General features: G+C 45.8%; 1 protein-coding gene across 2 annotated transcripts in view; it reads right to left on the reverse strand.

The window, feature by feature from the left end:
• The window catches only part of VIPR1 (vasoactive intestinal peptide receptor 1), a 409,687-nt gene that overhangs the window by 134,815 nt on the left and 255,115 nt on the right, over positions 1–19,757 (reverse strand). For both annotated transcript variants that reach the window (XM_073629489.1, XM_073629491.1), the window contains one exon: positions 5,823–5,923. In XM_073629489.1, the coding sequence (XP_073485590.1) occupies positions 5,823–5,923 (101 nt within the window). The remainder of the gene's footprint in view (positions 1–5,822; positions 5,924–19,757) is intronic.

A 19,757-nucleotide genomic window follows, 5' to 3' on the forward strand; every position in this document is an offset into this window, starting at 1 on the left:
CATGTTGATGGGGACAAGGGCCTCTTCCCGAAAACCCTGGTCAGTGGTTGTCGGTCTGCAGGCAGGGGGTTTATCAGAATCTGGAAGCCCCCTTTAAAAAGTCGGCTCCCAGATCCTGCCCCCTATGTGAATAGGTATAGGGTACATTTTACCCCTACCCATTCACCAAAAAAAGCAGTGAAATGTAAAAAAAATCAATAGCCGGTTTTTGACAAGTCCTTTATTGTAAAATAGCTCTGAGCTGTCTTCTTCCCTTGGCCATCTTCTCCAGACGCTGTCTCTCCCTCCTCCATCTTCTCCCCGAGCTGTATTCTCCCAGAGCCGTCTCTCCTGCCGCTGCCATGTTCTCCATCTGCTGTCTTCTTCCGCACCGCTGGTTACCCGCTAATAAAAAAAAAGCTGCTCTTTTTCCATGGTGGTCTTCCTCCGCTGTGTTGTCACCCGCTGTGTGGCGTCTCTTACATAGCCATGGAGCAGACTCTCCGGGTGACATTATCGGATGGCCACAGAAGACCGCCACAAAAAGAGCGGCTTTTTTTTTTATTAGTGGGTAACCGGCTGCGCTGAAGAACACATCAGCGGGGGAAGATGGTGGCAGCAGGAGAGACAGCTCGGGGAGAAGAAACATCAAACACTAGTGAATGTATTTTCTATGTATTTTCTATTTATGACTGTGCTACACCCAATAGGCTAGCAGTCAGCACTTCTACCTTGAAGAACTCATGGGTTCAAATCCCACAGAGAAATACTAAAAGATTGAATTGGTGAAAAAAAAGCAAATGACTATTAGCCAATTAGCCAAAGCAGCATATGCTGAAAATAGGTGAATGCCAATTAGCCAATGCACTTTAAATTTGGCTGATTATATTAACTCTTCAAATGCATGCAATGATATGTAAGTATTCAATACTATTATGGTGTGAAATTCCAAACACCACACACTAACTAATGGGCAGATTACATTTTTTTGTTTGTTAATTTTAATTCGCTTGTGCACTGAAAAAATAAACACAGCTGGGGGATGGTAGGTTGGCTGGTATTTGAACTTGTACCGTGAGTGCTGTGGAGACATCTGAGCAGACTACTAAGCCATTGTGCTAAGTATGAGACCTACATAATAGTGTAGTATGATTAAAGAATGAATATAAATAATTACCGCTTTATAGTCACCTAAATTAAAAAATAAAAAACAACATACAACAAATAGGTAACCTAAATGTTTAATACATGTAACTTTACAGAATAGCAGACATTACTATGTAATAATCATTCAGAACTGCATTTCTTAGCAAAAGAAGGAAAAAAAATAGGAATACTAATTGCAATATAAATCAATATATGCACAGGAACTAGAGCACATCTCTGATAAAAAAAATGTTTCTTTCACATACATGGATCATGGCTACAGTACACTGCTATATAACAACTTGATAAGAATTGGCATTTGTATATACGCGGAAGCGCTAATTAGCGGCAATTTAGAATTTACAAACGTTTGTTCTCCACTTATATCGCTGATTTTCATGCGCAAATTCGCCGTTTTGTTTCCATTTGGCTAAAATTGGCTCTATTATTTGCCATAGTGCCCAGTACTTCTTGGAGTTATAGTAAATGACCCCCTATATCTCTTACCACTGCTCCGCTGTGGTGTTAAAAAACTTGCTTGCTGCATTTTTGGTCAGTTGAAAAAAAACTCACCAAAAACACACCTCCTCGTTGAAATGCACTGAAAATGCAGCAAGAACACATCAATAAGGTACCTTTGTTAATTTTCTGATGCGGTTTTTGAGTCACATGGCCAATGAAAAACACACCATAAGCACAGTAAAATTGTGGTAAAATCGCTGCAAAATTGCAGTCATTTTTGGCCAATATGTTTCTGCTGCCAAAATTTCGGTGCATCTCTAAATTGTAGTGATGATGAGATATCACCCTTCCAATCCAGCGATTGTACTGGTACATCGCTGGTCAGCAAGTGGTGATAGGGTGGGGTGGCTTCAGAGACAAAGGAAAAGATGAAAACAAAAACAGCCTGGGCTTGAGCGCCACGCAAGGTCTGCTTATTAAGTGAGGAACCCATCCCTAAAATGCCACATGAGGCCGCATTCACATTTTTGCATTTCGTGAATGCGTGTAAAATCACGCAACTTTGCACACATTTTGAAAAATGCCTGTCATTCATTGTCAACAGCAACCCAAACGCAGCAAAGAAAAAAAAAAAAGGCAAAAAAACACACGTCAAATGCAGCAAAATGCAGTTACCCATTGCATGAAGCTGGACGCTCAAAAAAGGTACATGATCTACTTTGCTACGTTTGTCACGCATAGGGCATCATACTGAAATCAATGGGCTGCCCTGTGCATATTGCAAAATGTGAATGCAGCCAAAAACTGTTTAAAAAAGATTGGGGTGGAGGGGTTCCTGCTAGACCAGACCTTGCACTCCTCCTGCTTTTGAGGTCCACTTTATTATACTGTGACAATGCGAGGCCCTGCCACTATGGAAATGGATGAAGGATTGACACAAGGTTCACATTAATGCACAATGTGTTTATTGTGAGTGAAGAAGACTGTGGTTGCAGCTTTCTCTGGGTTTTGTAATTCCGGATCAGGGTCTGGAGCTTGTAGGCTTCAAAGTGTCTTTGGTGGGATGAAGCCTTCAATCCTGTGTCCAGACCTCAGGGCTTGAAGGCTTCAAAGTGTTATGCGTGGGACAAAGCCTTCAATTCTGTGCCCAGTTCTCGGAGCTTGAGGTCTTCAAAGTGTCCTAGGTGGAACAAAGCCTTCAATCCTGTGTCCAGTTATCAGAGCGTGAAGGCTTTAAAGTGTCTTGGGCAGTACGAAGACTTAAATTCTGTGTCCAGGTTTCGGAGCTTGAATGCTTCAAAGTGTCTTCAGCGGGACAAAGCCTTCAATCCTGTGACCAGGTCCCAGAGCTTGAAGGCTTCATATGCCTCGTTTCCACTGAGCAGATCGGTTTGGTTCGGTACGGTACGCTATTTTGGGTGTTTCCATTATGAAAGCGGCCCATACAACCGAATTGTACCATTCCATTCAGGGTCCTGCTTCAGATGTGGGGCCATAGAAAATGGAACGGTTCGGTTAGGGCGGAGCTACGATACATTCCACTGACTGGCTGACAGAAAACCCTCTGCTGTGCTATGCTGAGGCATTTTTTCTAAACCCTGAATGGCCCCTTGTGGTCCCACTTGCAGTGGAAACGCTCACCAGAATAGACCGGACCATTCTAGGCCATTCAAACTGTATCGACCCGAACCGATCCACTCAGTGGAAATGAGGCAAAAGTGTCTTGGTTTGGATGGAGCCTTCAATTCTGTGTACAGGTTTCAGCGCTTGAAGGCTTAAAAGTGTCTTGGGTGGAGTGAAGCCTTCAAGCCTGTATCCAGAACTCGAAGCTTAAAAGTTTCAAAGTATATTGCCTGGGATGAAGCCTTCAATTCTGTGTCTAGGTCTCGAAGCTTGAAATGTCCTGGGTGGAATGAAGCTTTCAATCCTGTGTCCAGGTATCAAAGCTTGAAGGCTTCAAAGTGTCTTGCATGAGACGAAGCCTTCAAGGCTGTATCCAGGTCTCAAAGCTTGAAGCTTGAAGGCTTTAAAGTGTCTTGGGTGGGATGAAGCCTTCAAGTCTATATCCAGGTCTTGAAGCTTGAAGGCTTAAAAGTGTCTTGGGTTGGATGAAGCCTTCAATCCCGTGCACAGGTCTTGCTAAAGGCCTACAGGCTGTGTGAGTACACAGGTGTGCATATTCGTTATAGAAAGGACCGATCATAGCTCAGGGCTCCCCCATCAGGAGAGAGCTGTGTGCTCCAGCAAGGAGGGAGGTGTGCTCCTATTAAGAGAGGTGATCTACTTGGGAGACAAAATCCCATATTGGGGGAATTCCTTACCCAGAGAACTGGGAGAGTAGGGACAGCTGCTAGAGTGAGGAGCTAAGACAACCAGTGAGTACAGGAGACTGGAGGGAGTCTAAGTCTCAGCAGAGTGAAAAACCCGGGGTGTCAGGAGAATCCCTATCCAGAGGACAGGTGTGGGCCTGTGCAGTGAGGTGTCGCAACTAACGGCAGAGTGGGCCAGGAGAGCCAGAAAGATGGAAGCTAGGATTAAGGGCTGAGAGAGCCAAGTGGCTCGGTATTTTCTGTTAACATCTGTGTCTGTGGACTTTTCTTTTTCAATGAAAGTGGGCCGCCAAGGCTTTAAAACACAGTTCGGGCTGGCATGGACTTCACTAAACCACATCTACAATTGAACTAAGTAATAATAACGCAACTTTGCACGCATTTTGGAAAATGCCTGTCGTGCTTGTGTTGCCATTTATTGTTAACAGCAACCCAAACACACCAAAAAAAAAAAAAGAAAAAAAAAGAAGAGGCAAAAAATAAAAAGGAGGCAAAAAAAACAAAAAAACACATGTCATACAGGGCAAAATCCAGTTACCAAATGTAGGAAGCTGGACGCTCAAAAAAGGTACATGAACTAGTTTGTCGTGTATGTTGCGCATAGGGCAGCTCACTGTAATTAATGGGCTGTCCTATGCGTTTGGTGCAAAAACTTGCACAAACGCTCAAAAAACAAAGCACGACTTTGCACATGTTTACAAAATGCAAAATGTGAAAGCAAGCTAAAGCTTAAAAAGGTTCAAAGTGTCTTCGGTGGGATAAAGCCTTCAATCCTGTGTCAAGGTCTTGGAGCTTGATGTCTTCAAAGTGTCCTGGGTGGAACGAAGCCTTCAATATTGTGTTCAGGTCTCTGAGCTTAAAGGCTTCAAAGTGTCTTGGGTTGGATGAAGTCTTCAATTCTGTGCCCAGGTTTCAGGGCTTAAAGGCTTCAAAGTGTCTTGGGTTGGATGAAGCCTTCAATTCTGTGTCCCGATTTGGGTGCTTGAAGGCTTCAAAGTGTCTTGGGTGGGACGAAGCCTTCAAACCTGTGTCCAAGTCTCAAAGCTTGAAGGCTTCAAAGTGTCTTGGTTTGGGTGAAGCCTTCAATCCTGTGTCTGGGTTTTGCTGGAGGCCTGCAGGCTGTGTGAGTACACAGGTGTGCAGATTTGTTAATAAGCCATGCCTGATCATAGCTCAGGGCTCCCATTTGGAGAAAGGCCCCCATCAGGAGAAAGCTGAGTACTCCCATTAAGAAAGGTCATCTACTCAGGAGACAGAACCCCATATTGGGGAAATTCCTTACCCAGAGGACTGGGAGAGTCGGGACAGCTGCACGAGTCTGAGGAGACTGAGAAAGTTGAGATGACCAGCGAGTACAGGGAACTGAAGGGAGTCTGTAAATCTAAGCAAAGTGAAAGGGTGTCAGGAGAACCCCTATCCAGAGACCAGGTGCTGAAACTAAAGACTAAGTGGGCCGGAGAGCTAGGACTAAAGGTTTAGAGAGCTAGGTAGTTCTGTATTTTCTGTTCTGTTTTTTGCAAAAGACGAACCCTTGTGCCTGTGGACTTTTCTTTATGTTTTCAATAAAAGTTGGCCGCCAAGCCTTTAAAATACAGTTCAGATTGGCATGGACTTCACTAAAATGCACCTACCATGTAGCTAAGCCACCTCCATATGACAATACTTACATTTCCCCCAGCTTCTACACTTCCGGGGTGTGACAACACCATTCTTCTGATGAGACCCTGAATCTTGCAAGATGAAGCTCAAACACAACGTAAGGACTGACAAGTTACAATATAAGAACAACTTTTTGTTCTTGGGTTTAGAAACAGTTGAACTAAGTGGAGCACATAGGAGAACTGCCTGCTTGCAAACTCAGTCACAGTGATAATACGCGTGTAATAAAAAAGAGGTAGAAATTACCTGTTCGCCTGGCGTGTCATTGGTAGAGAATCCACAGGCGGCGGCATAAGCTGGGTATATTTCTGACCATCCTTCACTGGTGCAGTTTTTGGAAACATTGCCTGAAACAATACATTTTATAATGATTAACCTTAATGGAAGAATTGAGCATGGGAGGTTTTCAAACCTTCCCTATTGTATTCAACACCTAAAGTGGACTTTCAATTTCCAGTTCGACTTTAGCTCTCTTGCAACTCCTATCCCTCTCCGCAATGTAAATGACCTTTTTTTCTATTTTAGCATTTCTTTGGCCAGCCCCAACTCCTGCTGCCATTCTCTAGGCACCAGAAGGTTGGTCGCTCAAAACGGGCACCATTCAGAGAGCACTTAACATTTTCTCAATTAATGCAAAGCATTCTCTGGTTGGATGAGGCAGCAAGGTGGGGTCATGATCTCCACCTTTACCAATCAGAGAATGCTTTGCATTCGTTGAGAAAATGCAAAGTGCTCCCTGGATGGCTCTCCCGGAACTTCCCATGTTCAGTAAGCGGCAGGGAAGCTGCTTGGCACAGGACCTGGACGCTAGTGAAGATCACTGGAGTAGTGGTGCCTAGTATAGTGATTTTCAGCTTTTACAGGGAACCCACAGGTATGGCACATAACCTATTTAATAATCATATATTTGGTCCAAGCTGGAACAATGTAACTATGCAAAACCTGCCATAGCTGCAATTCAAAATTCTAAAGATGGGCATTCACTTGCACGTTCAACCCACCATTGCCTTTAAGCATAAATTTTATCAAATTGTACACAAAAATACATTTGGTAAATTGATGTCTTATCAAACTCCCCGCACTCACAGGCAAATGTCAGGGCCAAAGTGCCGTACAAGGACTCCAAAATCCATATTAATGGAGTTGATTGTCTGGCAGAAAATATGCTCCTCATCAGTGGATCTTCAGTCACCAATCTATAGGGTGGTCAATATATATTGTCAGACGTATTGGGACGCCTGCCTTTACACGCACATGAAATTTAATGGCACCCCAGTCTTAGTCCGTAGGGTTCAATATTGAGTTGGCCCACCCTTTGCAGCTATAACAGCTTCAACTCTTCTGGGAAGGCCGTCCACAAGGTTTAGGAGTGTGTCTATGGGAATGTTTGACCATTCTTCCAGAAGAGCATTTGTGAGGTCAGGCACTGATGTTGGAAGGGAAGTCCTGGCTCGCAGTCTCCACTCTAATTCATCCCAAAGGTTCTATCGGGTTGAGGTCAGGCCAGTCAAGTTCCTCCACCTCAAACTCGCTCATCCATGTCTTTATGTACCTTGCTTTGTGCACTGGTCCAACTCATTTGGTGGAGGGGGGATTATAACGTGGGGTTGTTTTTCAGGGGTTGAGCTTGGCACCTTAGTTCCAGTGAAGGGAAATTTTAAGGCGTCAGCATACCAAGACATTTTGGACAATTTCATGCTCCCAACTTTGTGGGAAGAGTTTGGGGATGGCCCCTTCCTGTTCCAACATGACTGGTGGAGGAACTTGACTGTCCTGCACATAATCCTGACCTCAACCCGATAGAACACCTTTGGGATGAATTAGAGAGGAGACTGCGAGCCAGGCCTAATCGTCCAACATCAGTGCCTGACCTCACAAATGCGCTTCTGGAAGAATGGTCAAACATTCCCATAGACACCCTCCTAAACCTTGTGGACGGCCTTCCCAAAAGAGTTGAAGCTGTTATAGCGGCAAAGGGTGGGCCAACCCAATATTGGACCCTACGGACTAAGACTGGGATACGGTTAAAGTTCATGTGTGTAAAGGCAGGTGTCCCAATACTTTTGACAATATAGTGTAGCTAAGAAAATTGATCAGTCCTGATGTACTGACGGCCTATTGCCCTTTAGAGTTTAAAGCACATGTGAATGAGCCCCTTTAGTAAACTGGTGCTGCATTCTGCTGGACGCAAAAGGACAACTTGGGAGCATGAAAACCCGAGGACCCCACCATGGAGGGGGCCCAATACTCTTCATTCCGGTTGCTTTATTCCCCTTTCTTGTACTGCGGCAACCTCCTCTGTAATATAAATAACAGTTTTTCTTGCGGGCTGAGTGTCTCGTAGACCTATATTTATGCTCCTCTATACAAGACTTGTTTTCTTGGCTGTCAGTCTGAGTAGGTGACCTTGTTTTCCCAATGCAAAGCTTTTACCGGCACTGCTATTCCCGCACAGCGAGCGCCCACCATTACTGCCATACAGGTAAACACGTCCTGTTTGTTATAAAAAAATTATATACTATCAAAAAAAGCTTTAGAACACTAGTATATGTCAGGTTCTTATGGACGTATACAGAAGATGTAAACCCAATCACTAAAATATCATAATGTTAACCACTTCTTCGGCCCCGGAAGATTTGGCTTCTCAATGACCAGGCCATTTTTTCCGATTCGGCACTGCGTCATTTTAACTGAGAATTGCGCGGTCGTGCGACGTTGCAACATAACAAAATTGACGTCCTTTTTTCCCCACAAATAGAGCTTTCTTTTGGTGGTATTTGATCACCTCTGCGATTTTTATTTTTTGCGCTATAAACAAAAAAAAGAGCGACAATTTTGAAAAAACAAAAAACAAACACAATATCTTTTACTTTTTGCTATAATAAATATCCCAAATGAAAAAAAAAAAAAAAAAAACATTTTTTTCCTCAGTTTAGGCCGATATGTATTCTTCTATATATTTTTGGTAAAAAAAAAAAAAAAAAAAAAAAAAATCGCAATAAGTGATAAAAGTTATCGCGTCTACAAAATAGGGGATAGATTTATGGCATTTTTTTTTTTTTTACCAGTAATGGCGGTGATTAGCGATTTTTATCAGGATTGCAATATTGTGGCAGACACATCAGACACTTTTGACACATTTTTGGGCCAATTGGCATTTATACAGCGATCAGTGCTATAAAAATGCACTGATTACTGTATAAATGTCACTGGTTAACACTAGGGGTCGATCAAGGGGTTAACTGTGTTCCCTTATCGTGTTCTAACTGTGGGGGGGACTGACTAGGGGAGATGACAGATCAGTGTTCATACTTTGTATGAACACACAATCTGTCTCCTCTCCCCTGAGAGAACCGGGATCTCTGTGTGTCACTGGGAAGAGAAGATCTCTGTCATGTCACCTGTCAGGATGGGGATTCGCCTTGTTTACAATGGCAGTTCCCCTTTCTGCCTCTGTACACCGCGACATCGAGTCCACCCGACCCGCGGGCACGCTCCTGTCCACAACTGCGCAAGCCGCCGTACAGGTACGGCGATTGGCGCAGGAGAGCCGACCTGCCGCAGTACATCTGCGTGGGCTGGTCGGCTAGTGGTTAAACAAAAAATTGTACGATCTGGTATTGTGCTAGAAGATGTTTCTTGTTTGTCCCATTGGATAATTCAGCATGAATTGTCGCGATCGGCTTTTCGAAAACGGTTTACTGACCATCAAAATATTGTACGGTTGCTTTGAAAGCTGTATTTTTCGTCCAATTTTCTGATCGTCCGTATGGGCCATTAGGGTGAGGGTCCACTATAAAAATCCATACATGCTCTCCTGGCTTTCGGCATACCTTAGATCTTGTCATCGGGCTATACAGTGGATCCTTGGATTACGAGCATAATCCGTTCCAGGAGAATGCTTTCAATCCAAAGCACTCGCATATCAAAGCGAGTTTCCTCATAGAAGTCAATGGAAATGAAGATAATTCGTTCCGCATTGACTTCTATTACATGCAATACCGCATGTGGCCAGAGGTGGGGGGACGCCAGAGAGCCTCGGAAATACTCGGGGACAGCTCGGCTGAACTCAGAAAGCCTCGGAAAGGCTCAAAAACACTTGGGAATGGAGTATTTCCAAGTGTTTCTGAGTCATTTCAAGTATTTCCAAACGGCTCCGAACCATTCCGAGTGTCACCGGCGCCCCCGCATCTCTGGCCAAATGCGGTACTGCACACCCGATTAGCTTAAATTCTGCTAGTTTTGCAAGACAACACTTGCAAACCGAGTCAGAATTTTTTTTTAAAAAGTTGCTCGTCTTTCAAAACGCTTGTTAACCGCGTTACTCGTAAACCAAGGTTCCAGTGTATTGCATACTTAGTGGTGGCTGCTCCATTAGGGGAGCAGGGGAGCCCTCCCCCCCCCAATCCATGCGCCCGGCCTCTAATCTACATACAGGGTACCGGATGCATGGATTCCAATGGGTTTTTTTTTTTTTTTGTCTTTTTTTTTTTTAGAAGCACACAATTAGAGCCTGGGGCTCTACTGCGCCCTGAGCCCACCGAGTTGTGCGAAAATAGCGAATTAATATTTGCTATTGTCTTCCCGATTCTCCTCCCGGCCAATCAGGAAGTGACCTGATTGGCTGAAAGGAGAAGCAACCGTAATGGCCGCAGAGGAGGAGGAGACACAGGGGAAGCCGCCGTGAAGCCATCAAGGAGGAGACGCAGCAAGAAGCCAAAGGTGCCCGTGACCTAGATGGGGTAAGTGCGGGGCTGGTGGGCGGACGAGCGAGCGATGGGGGGGGCTGATTGAACAAGCAATAGGGAGGAGTTTGGGAGGTTTGTTTGCCGCCCCCACAAAAAATGGAGCACCAGCTGCCACTGTTATACATGCACACACAGTCGCCTCACTCTTCTATCACACTTTGAAAAAAAATCGCCTCCACCGGGAAAACTACGTGGGCGTTAACTCAGTTTGCATCCCAGTTTAAGCCCTGGTTCACATTGACATGTCAAATCGCATGCCAAATCAGTGGCAATTGCACCGTCCGAATCGGTTCCCAAAAGTAGTTTCTGTACTACTTTTGGCGATTTGGGGGTGCGATTTCCATTGACACAGATGGCACATTGGCACAGTTGATAGATGACTGGATGACCACTAGCTCCCTCAAACTCAATGGATCAAAAACAGAGCTTCTTCTCCTACACGCAAACCAAAACTCCAAAACTAAGACCCCATGGACACCTCCCACCATCTTTGGACAGACCATCTCTCAGAGCACCAAAGCCAAGAGTCTCGGAGTCATCTTTGACTCAAAAATGTCAATGGATGCACAAATAGGATCAGTAGTCAGCGGATCTCACCATCTCCTCCGCCTGCTAAGTAGACTCATCCCCGTCATTCCAGAAGAGAACAAAGCAGCAGTAGTTGAAACAATCATTAATTCCTGACTCCCTCTACATAAGACTACCCCAATATCAGCTTGCACGCTTACAACTCATCCAAAACTCTGCGGCAAAACTGCTATCAGGAAAATAAACCTGGGAATCCCCTTCCCTGAGGAGCCTACATTGGCTAACCGTAAAGAATCGGATCACATTCAAGACCCTCTGCCTCACCCACAAATGCATACAAAGGAAACGCTCCTCAATACCTAAACGAGAAAATAAAACACTACACACCCAATCGTAGTCTTCGATCATCTAACCAAAACCTCCTCCTCATTTCCAAATCCCGCTACAAATCAAAGGGAGAACGAAGATTTGCAGTCCAAGGACCACGGCTATGGAACGCTCTACCCCACTAACATCCGCATGGAAGAAAACCATCAGGTCTTCTGGAAAAAACTCAAGACCTACCTCTTCTAAGAAGCTGGACAACACAGGATGGATCCAGTGCCTTGAAGCGATTCAGTTCGCATTTGCAAATCATTGATTGATTCATATGTCTCTGAAATCGCCCCCCGCCAAGTTGGGACTGACATGCGGGAATGAAATGGTGTGCGTTCAGTTGAACTCGCACAATTTCATTCCCCCGCAGTCGGTGTGAACCTGGAACACAGATTTTCAATGTGCATAACGAAGCACAGAGAGCGATGTTGGGAAATCCACAAATGAACAATCAATTCGGATTTGCGGCTCTTTGGAAGTTTGTGAACGTTCTGCCCTTGGCGATCTTCCCGGGAGAGCTCAGCGATGACAGCGTGTTAAAAGCGCACTTGTCTTGGAGACCCCCCCGGGGGGGGACGCTTAACTACATGGCAGAAGGTCAACTATCCAGCATTTCCACCGCTCTGCGTATATGTCTTATTATTGGGATATCTGACTTGTTTTTATTAGTGGATTTTGCTATTTTTTTTTGGCCGTTTGTGTGGATGGGGCTGTATACACTCCCTGGCCTCTTTTTTTAGGTACACCTGTTCAAATGCTTGGTAACACAAATTGCTTATCAGCCAATCACATGGCAGGAGCTCAATGTATTCAGGCATCTAGACGTGATGAAGACGACTTTCTGAGGTTTAAACCGAGAATGGGGAAGAAAGCAGGGACGTGCGGTGAGGTGAGTGACTGGTGAGGCACTGGCTAGTATCAGAGCCAGATACTAAAGTGTCGCCTTAGGCGACACTTTAAACATTTTTACAGGTTACATCAGTGGTGTATTTTGGTTTTGTGCTGCCCTAGGCAAGACTAAATTCCGGTGCCCCCCATGTAAATTTGCCCCCACCCCTTCCTGTTTAAGATCCACCCCCTTCATCTGGAAACTCCACCCCTTCCTATTAGCACTCCACCTGAAGAGTTGGTCAGAGACTGCAGACAACATATAGGAGAAGGTCAGGAAATGCAGACATAATAAAGAAGAAGGTCAGAGAGTGCGGACATGATAAAGGAGATGGTCAGAGAGTGCGGACAACATAGAGGAGAGGGTCAGAGAGTGTGGACATAATAAAGGAGATGGTCAGAGAGTGTGGACATATCTCCCCTTGGTCATCAGAGTGAATAGAAAAGTCTCCAGCCATTCATTTACTGTAATCACAGTGGGGGAACAGCTTAAGTTCTAAAACATGACAAGCAAGATAAGTTACAGCATCTTCTGTGACGTAATCATTGTGTTTCTTGTAATAGTAATAATAAAGGGGCGGTTACCATTACATCCCTGTGACTGTGCCCATCAGTGCACATACAGCCAAGCCGAGCCGAGCCCGCCCCCTCCCGAGCGCAGCCGAGGTGAGACGAGCCCGCCCCCTCCCGAGCGCAGCCGAGGTGAGACGAGCCCGCCCCCTCCCGAGCGCAGCCGAGGTGAGACGAGCCCGCCCCCTCCCGAGCGCAGCCGAGGTGAGACGAGCCCGCCCCAATGGGGCGCGCTTGTCTCACCTTGGCTGCGTTCGGGAGGGGGCGGGCTCATCTCACCTCGGCTGCGCTCGGGAGGGGGCGGGCTCGTCTCACCTCGGCTGCGCTCGGGAGCACAGCCAAGGTGAGACGAGCCCGCCCCCTCCCGAGCGCAGCCAAGGTGAGACGAGCCGCCCCCTCCCGAGCGCAGCCAAGGTGAGACGAGCCCGCCCCCTCCCGAAAGCAGCCAAGGTGAGACGAGCCCGCCCCCTCCCAAAAGCAGCCAAGGTGAGACGAGCCCGCCCCCTCCCGAGCGCAGCCAAGGTGAGACGAGCCGCCCCCTCCCGAGCGCAGCCAGGGTGAGACGAGCCCGCCCCCTCCCGAAAGCAGCCAAGGTGAGACGAGCCCGCCCCCTCCCAAAAGCAGCCAAGGTGAGACGAGCCCGCCCCCTCCCGAGCGCAGCCTAGGTGAGACGAGCGCGCCCCCTCCCGAACGCAGCCAAGGTGAGAAGAGCCAGCCCCCTCCCAAGCGCAGCCGAGGTGAGACGAGCCCGCCCCCTCCCGAGCGCAGCCGAGGTGAGACGAGCCCGCCCCCTCCCGAGCGCAGCCAAGGTGAGACGAGCCCGCCCCCTCCCGAGCACAGCCAAGGTGAGACGAGCCGCCCCCTCCCGAGCGCAGCCAAGGTGAGACGAGCCCGCCTCCTCCCGAGCGCAGCTGAGGTGAGACGAGCCCGCCCCTCCCGAGCGCAGCCAAGGTGAGATGAGCCCGCCCCCTCCCGAGCGCAGCCAAGGTGAGACGAGCCCGCCCCCTCCCGAGCGCAGCCGAGGTGAGATGAGCCCGCCCCCTCCCGAACGCAGCCAAGGTGAGACAAGCGCGCCCCATCCAGGGTGCAGCCGAGGTGAGATGAGCCCGCCCCCTCCCGAGCGCAGCCAAGGTAAGCAGAGACTGCCCCCTCCCGAGTGGGGACCCCCCCCCTGGCCGAGCACAGCCGAGGTGCACCTCTGCTCAAACCCAGTCGAACGGAGACTGCACCCCTCCTGAGCACAGCCGAGACAGCCGCCGGGGACTGTTTTTGTGGCGGAGACGGGAGGGGTAGGGGGGCTTTTGTTCATGCGGGGTGGGGGCGGCCTTTTGCCGCCTCCCACAAAGTGCCACCCTAGGCCTGGGCCTTGTCAGCCTAGGCTAAGATACAGCACTGGGTTACATGTTTAGAGTTACAGTGGAGGTCTAGTGCTAGAATTATTGCTCTTGCTCTAATGTTTGCGGCGTATAAGTTTGGCGCCATTCCACAAGTGTGCGCAATTTTAAAGCGTGACATGTTAGGTATCTATTTACTCGCCGTAACATCATCTTTTATAGTATACAAAAAATCGGGCTAACTTTAGTGTTTTTAATTTTTTTGTATACATGTTTCTTTCCAAAAAAAAAAGGGTTTGAAAAAATGCTGCGCCAATACCGTGTGACATAAAAAGTTGCAACGATCGCCATTTTATTCCTTAGGGTGTCTGCTAAAACAATATATATATAATGTTTGGGGATTCTGAGTGATTTTCTAGCAAAAAAATTATGATTTTTACATATAGGAGAGAAGTGTCAGAATTGGCCTGGGTGGCAAGGGGTTCATTACCGAAAGTATTTTAAAATAATTATTATATATTGTTTTTAAGGTAGTTTACTACATTTTCAAAATCTGTACTCAAGCAGGTGGCTTAAGGGACAAATTACTAAAGTTTGAAGTTAGAACTTCCAACCGGTAATTTCACAGTAAATAGATAAATACATTTTTATCTTATAACATATAGCATAATAATATATGATTTAGCTTGTATCTTTTGAGCAGCAGATTCGCATTCTCCCTCTTAACTGTGTGAGAAAAACATAGAATTGTGGGTAAATCTTATTATACACGCTTTTTTCCTTTTAGTTAAAGTAGAACTATAGGCAATTCGTTTAGTTCCAAATTCCCTTTTTAACGAATTTTGACAAATTCATTAATTTCGACATTTTGGAAATTCAAAGCTTGAAATTTCGGAAATTCGTCATTTCGAAATTTCGGAAATTCGACATTTCAAAATTTCGGAAATTGGAAAATTCAAAATTTCGGAAATTGGAAAATTCAAAATTTTGGAAATTGGGAAATTCAAAATTTCGGAAATTGGGAAATTCAAAATTTCGGAAATTGGAAAATTCAAAATTTCGGAAATTGGAAAATTCAAAATTTCGGAAATTGGAAAATTCGGAAATTTCGGAAATTCGAAAAATTCGAAAATCCGAAAATAAGAATGAAAATCTGAAAATTCAAAAGAATGAAAATCCGAAAATTTAAAAAACGAATAACTATTAAATTATAGGTATTGGAATTTCCTCACAAATTTGGCTGTTAGTGAACGTAACGAGTACGAATTTATCCAAAGTTACGAATTATCTGAAATAACGAATGCCTTATCTAAAAGAATGGACGATCTAATAATAATAAATAACAATAATAATAAAACCTTTTTATTATTATTCTTGATTATTAATTTGTTCCATTCCATTTGTTTAGATGCGGCATTCGTTATTTCAAATAATTCGTAACTTCAGAAAATTTGTATTTGTTACATTCACAAACAGCAAAATTTGAAAGGAAATTCCAATAATAGTTATTATTAGTTAGTTATTATTTCAAATTTTTCTGATGCTCTTTCTTTTTTTTAGATTTTCACATTTTCCAATTTTTGGATTTCCGAATTTTCGAGTTTTTGAATTTCTAAATTCCGAATTTCCAAAAAAAGCAAAAAAACGAATGAAACAAAAACGAACACATTTTTTGTCAGTGCACATGTCTACTTTTTTCTTCATTTTGGATAGAGTAAGGGAGAGTTATTACCCCTGTCAGAGTTTTTTCTGCCATCTGTGTCCCATTGCGAAGATTTCCCTTGGCTTCCTGTCCCATAGCCAAACAGGAAGTGGGAGGAAATCCCTGCAAATTAAGGGAATTCTTTGGGGACCCCCCAGGTCACCAGAACTAGTGTCCCCATTGGAAGATTTCCCCTTCATTTCTTTTCTGTGGACAACCCAAAATGTGGGATTTTCTTTTACTTTCAATGACAATGGCAAACAGGACAAATAGAGAGGGTGATTCCCCCTCTCTAACGGGGGGGGGGGCGGGGGCACAGGCAGCAATAAAAACTGACAGGGGCTCTATTCCATCTTCACTCTATCCAAAACTAAAAAAAAAAAGTTTTGCCAGTAGTTATATTTTAAGAGGGCCGGGCTGCTCAAGGAGCCCCATATCTCCGGAACCATAGATGATGGGAGCCCCAAACTGACCAGAGGTGGGGTAGGACTCTGGCTACCTACCCCCCCCCCCCCCAAATTTGGGGTTCCTGTGACCGCAGTTTGCCGAGCTACAACAATTGTCAATGTTTTTTTGTTTTTTTTTTAATGTTAATGGCAGGTGAGGCTCTGGCTCCCCCCCCCCTGACTGCAGGTCTCTGGAAGAAAGGGGATTCAAGTGAATTTGGACATGGCATGGTTGTTGGTGCCAGACAGGCTGGTCTGAGAATTTCTGAGGTTTTCACACACAGCCATCTCTCGGGTTTACAGAGAATGGACATACCTCCCAACTTTTTGAGATGGGAATGAGGGACACCTATCAGCAAAAGTATGCAGGCATAGGACACACCCCTTGCCACTCCCCCTTAAAGGAGAATTATACAAAGAAACAAAACAAGATTGGTTAAAACCACAAGTGCTTTTTTTCACCACTACTATTCCTTTATATTGGCTCTTGGAATATACAAATGCAGCAATTTAGAAATCAGATGAAAGGTTTTACGGCTGGAAAACACTTTTTGATAGATAAAATGGGCATTTCATTATCAAGTCTAAAGATCAGACCAAAATGAGGGACACATGAGGAGGAATGAGGGACAGAGGGACATTGCTCCAAATCAGGGACAGTCCCTCGAAATCAGGGACAGTTGGGGAGCTATGAATGGTGGGGAAAAGAGAAAATATCCAGTGAGCGGCAGTTGTGTGGAGGAAAATGCCTTGTTGATATCAGAGGAGAATGGGCAGACTGGTTCCAGACGATAGAAAGGCACCAGTAACTCAAATAACCCCTTGTTACATCCAAGGTATGCAGAATACCATCTTTGAACACACAATACATCAAACCTTTTGTGTTGGAAGAGGGAATTTGGGGGGGGCAGCAGGGGGTACGTATTCTAGGAGGGGAAATTTGGGAGGGTGAGTGCTAAGAATTGTGCTTTGTGTAGGTAGGGTGGGAGGATGGGGGGGGGGATTTGTGCTGGGAGGGGGGATCTGGGGGGAATTTGAGCTGGGGGGATTTGAAGGGGGGGGTAGTAGGAGGGGAAATTTTAGGGGTAGAGGATTTGAGCTGGAGATTCTCTGGAGAGAATTTGAGCTAGGCGAACTGAATATATATTTTTTTTTAGGGGGGGGGGCATTTGGGGGATGGGGGGAAGGGGGAGCAAAAATTTGTGCCGAGAGGGGAGATTTCAGCAGGGGGGTGGATTTATACTGGGAAGATGGGGGGGATTTATGTTTTGGGGGGGGTAAGCATGCAGATTAGTGCTCATTGTTTTTGGTATGTTTGCCCTGGGCTTTAGACCAGTGGTTCTCAATCTCAGTCCTCAAGTACCCCCAACGGGCCATGTTTTGGGAACTTCCCTTAGATAAAATAGCACTTATCAATACCATGTCATTGGTATTGATTTAAAGCAGCTGTGCAAAGTAAAGTAAAACCTGGAAACATGGCCCGTTGGGGGTACTTGAGGACTAAGGTTGAGAACTACTGCTCTACATGACCTTGTGCCGGCACTGGGTACCATTACATAGAATGGGCTGCGACTTTCCATGTCCAAAGTCACGTGACAAGTTGCACTGGAGCCACACTGGCTGTAACTGATGCTAATACAGTGAAACCTTGGATGGCAATACGAGCTATTTTTTTTTTCTAAATCCTGACTCGGTTTGCGAGCGTTATCTCACAAGATGAGCAGGATTAAAGCCGCTGGGGTGTGCAGTACCGCATTTGGCCAGAGGTGCGGGGGCGCCAGTGGTTCTCAGAGACACTTGGAAACTCTGGGAAATACTTGAGTGTCTCCGGCGCCCCCGCACCTCTGGCCACATGCGGTACTGCATACACCAGCAGTCACTGTGGAATGAATATCTGAGTTTCCATTGATTCCTATGGGGAAACTCGCTTTGATATACGAGTGCTTTGGATTACAAACCTGCTCCTGGAACGGATTATGCTCCTAATCCAAGGTACTGCTGTATTGACATTCGCTAACCTAGAATAAGGCCTGATCTATTCAATCTTTTTCTTTTTTCACAGACTTCTCCTCTAGGAAGATACAGTTTATCTTTTCTTTTTTTTTTTTTACAGAGGAGAAACCAGTACTGGGGCGGATCTTCACAGTAGTGATCACATGATTAGGAGCAGGCGCCCGTCCTGTGTTCACCATCAGGATACAAGGGAGCTCTGAGAAGATTGAACATTCCATCCTCTGATATGATCAGGAGATGACAGTCCTCCTGTCTCGTATAACGAGTCCTCATTCCTAATCAGTATCATTTGTCACCCAGTGACACGGAGAACCTCTTGCCACAGAGAACATGTGTTGAAGGATAACACCGCCGTTCAATCCGATAAATGTGGCACTCTCGCCATCCTCGCCATTCTGTACGATGACACTGTGATGAATGGCGCGGCGTAATGGCCGTTCTCTGATTTATGTTCATTTCTATCCTGAAGCTGTGAAAATTTGCTGCATGACAGGGAGGCTGTAAAAACGTAATGATACTAAATGAATCTCGGAAATTTGTAACATTTGTCTTATTCACCGCCGGCCATTTACCAGTCTGAGACAAAGCAAGAAGAGATCCTGTAAAATATGAAATATCCATGCAGGGATTCTAAGGTAGCCAAGCGCTGGTTGCATGCTTGGGAACACCCTGTGTATGACTGACTGACAGATATGACAGACTTCATTCCAGAGAGAGAGAGAGAGAGAGAGAGAGAGAGAGAGATAGAGAGAGAGAGGAGGGGCTGGGGGGGGGGGTTGTATTGTTCCTTTTTTTGGGTTAGGCCGAACATACACTATACAAGGAGGACTGTACAATCTCTATTAGAGCATTTCTCAGCCTTTTTTTCCAGTCGGGGTAACCCTTTGGAAATGATCTTGAGGCCCCCCAGTCCAAAATGTAAATGTTACTTATCAACTGGAAACCTGAACCTGGGACAATGCATACACCCACCCTGATGAAACTATCTTCACATGAGAAGCCTCCCTTTCCATTAGAGGTCCCCGACCACATGGGTTAACCCATTCCATCAGAGCCCTCTTTACATTTGAAGCTTCCTTTCACATCAGAGGTCCCCCATCACTTTAGAGCCCCCTTTACAACTGAAGCTCCCTTTCACATCTGAAGCTCCCTTTCACATCAGAGGTTCTCCCATCACATCAAATGCTCCCTTTCACATCGAAGGTCTCCCCATGACATCAGAGCACACATTCACATCAGAGGTCTCGCCATCACATTAGAAGCCCCACTCCCATAGAGGTCCCCGCATCCCATTAGAGCCCCAATTCACAACAGGGGTCCCCCCCATCACATCAGAGCCCCTTTAGATCTTGAGCTCCCTTTCACATCAGAGGTCCCCATCACATCAAAAGCCCACTTCACAACAGGGCCCTCCATCACATCAGAGCTCCACATCACAACAGGGGTCCCCCATCACAACAGGGGTCCCCCATCACACCAAAAGACCCCTTTTACATCAGAGGTCTCCCCATGACATCAGAGCACCCCTTCACATCAGAAGTCTCCCCATCACATCAGAGGTCTCCCCATCACATCAG

Source organism: Aquarana catesbeiana, linkage group LG05 (genome assembly GCF_042186555.1).
Source record: "Aquarana catesbeiana isolate 2022-GZ linkage group LG05, ASM4218655v1, whole genome shotgun sequence".
NCBI classification, from domain to species: Eukaryota; Metazoa; Chordata; class Amphibia; order Anura; family Ranidae; genus Aquarana; species Aquarana catesbeiana.